The 2,204-nt window shown below is 66.1% G+C and overlaps 1 protein-coding gene across 1 annotated transcript in view; it reads left to right on the top strand.

Annotated features, from left to right (window-relative positions):
• Positions 1-146: 146 nt before the first annotated feature.
• The window catches only part of PRSS56 (serine protease 56), a 7,471-nt gene continuing 5,413 nt past the window's right edge, over positions 147-2,204 (top strand). The window contains exons 1-3 of the mRNA XM_085325104.1: positions 147-309; positions 1,111-1,272; positions 1,863-2,071. Coding sequence (XP_085181230.1) covers positions 147-309; positions 1,111-1,272; positions 1,863-2,071 — 534 coding nt within the window. The remainder of the gene's footprint in view (positions 310-1,110; positions 1,273-1,862; positions 2,072-2,204) is intronic.

Here is a 2,204-nt window from a genome sequence, read left to right as displayed (position 1 = left end):
GCGCGACATTAATGAACTCGCCTGTTTGCGCTCTCCTGGCCTCTCTCTCCTCCCACCGCCCGGGGGACACCGTATATATCCGCCTCTCCTTGCCCGCCCCGGGCACTTCGGGGGCTCCCCCCTGCTGCCCCCCTCGCCCGCCGAGGATGGAGCGAAGCTCCAAGAGGATGGAGCCAGCTCTCCCCGCCGCCCGCCCCGGTGCCCACCTGCGGCCCCCCGTGCTCCTGCCTCTCCTGCAGCTCCTGCAGCTGGCGGGGGGCACCCCCCTGAGCCCGGCACTGTACCCCATGCCGCCCGGTGTCCTGCAAGGTCAGTGCCTGCCTCCACGACGGGGCACGGGGACGGGGGCAACTTTGCGGGAGGGTTTTGGCTGCCGAGGAGGGGCTGAAGCTCCAAGAACTGGGACTTTTGGGTTCTCTCTCCGGGGAGGGGTGAGCAAGCAGGACACCTGGGTCCCTACCCTGGGACAGAACAAGCCTCCCCAGCCCCTGGGAGATGCCCTTGCTGCCCAGGGTGGGTGGCAAGTGCTGCCCAGGAAACATGAGGAGGAAACAGGTTGCAGCAGGGGATGGTTTGTGCCCCCGATCGATGAGCTATTCCTTCCATCCTGAGTACCTGTGCCAGCCCCATGGGCTCCTCTGCCAGGGGGCACTAGGAGCAGGAGGGTGGCAAGGAAGGGGTACTAGCAGGCACAGGCATGGGCACATACGCAGATGTGGGTGCACGGACGTGGACGCACACAGGCACGCTCATGGGCATGGGCACACCTGCCTGGCACATACACCACTGCACACCCACATTTGCACATGCGTCTGCTCACGAGGGCTCCATGTGCAGCTGGCCACACACAGGCCCCAGGAAAACACCCTCCCTGTGCCACCCCAGCTGCTACCCCATGTGCCAGGGACAGCCATGCCTCTCACCCCAGGCAATGCCAATGGGGTGCTGCAGTCTGTGCCCGGACTGCACTGGGCTCTCCCCAGCTTGGCACCTGCTCTGCGGAGATGCCTGCTGCAGTGGGTGCACAAAGCAGGGCACCTGGGCACTGGTTGGGTGCTCTGAGGTGCTGGGGGTGCCAGGCCTCCGAGCACCCTGCTGTGCATTCACCAGCACTGTCGAGCCGGGGGACGCTGGTGCTGGAGGCGGCGCTGAGGAGTGCCCTGCTGGCACTGGAGGGGGCCCTGGCAGAGCATCAGCGGCAGCGGGGCGCCTGTGGACTCTGTGCCCCCTGCCTCTTCTCACCTTGCGCCAACCTCACCCGCCACTGCCCACGTGAGTCACAGCCCCACCAGCACACCAGCTTGGGGTCCCTACCCMGACATCACCCCATCCCCTGGAGAACCGGCCCAAACACTACCTCGAGGTCCCTACCCTGATGCCACCCCATCTTCTGGAGACCTTACCCAAACACTACCCTGGGGTCCCTATCCAACCACTGTCCCATCCCCATGAGACTCTACCAGAATACCTACCCAACAGACTATCAAAAGCCCCCCTGGGGACCCTCCCAAAATATTGCTCTACTGCTGCAGATCCTACTGAAAAAAACACCAAGAACCTCCTCAAACACTGCTGGGAAACCCTAACAAATCACTGCCCCGTCTCCTCGAGACCTACCCAAACACTGCCCGGATACCTTAACCAAAGTGCCTCATCCCCTGCAGACCCTATCGAAACACTGCCTCATCCCCTCTCCGCTCCCCAGAGACCCTCCCCAAACAGACCCAGCACCCTGGGGGCCCCACCAACCATGCCACCTCAGAGCCCAGTGCACCCCCCTCCCCATCCTGCCCGGGAGCGGAGCTGGGCAGGGAGGTGGGCAGGGATGGCAGAGGGATGCCCACAGCCCTGCTGTCCCACAGCGCCGGCCGTGCCCCCTGCCATGCCCCCCAGCTGCCAAGCCCTGCTCGATGCCCAGGAGCTGCCCGAGCTGTCGCAGCGCAACTGGGCGCTGAGCCAGGCGTGTGCCCCCTACCAGCGCCTGTGCCCGCCYGAGGGGGCCCAGGGGGCTGCCTGCGCCCTGCTCAGCGCCGGGCACTGCCGCCGCCGCCTCCAGGAGTGCCGTGAGTGGGCACCCGCGTCACCCTGCCGGGCTGCCACGGCTCCCCCCAGAGCGGGGAGCCCTACGATAACAAATGGGGTGTCTTGGTGGGGGGGTCATTGCCGGGGGGGGACAGAGTGTGGCGAGGGCAGGGGGTGGCGGG

This window comes from Rhea americana, unplaced genomic scaffold, assembly GCF_003343005.1.
Source record: "Rhea americana isolate MKP2758 unplaced genomic scaffold, rheAme1 scaffold_96, whole genome shotgun sequence".
NCBI lineage: Eukaryota > Metazoa > Chordata > Aves > Rheiformes > Rheidae > Rhea > Rhea americana.
The sequence above is the reverse complement of the archived record's forward strand: the minus strand, read 5'-3'. Positions and strand labels throughout refer to the sequence as shown.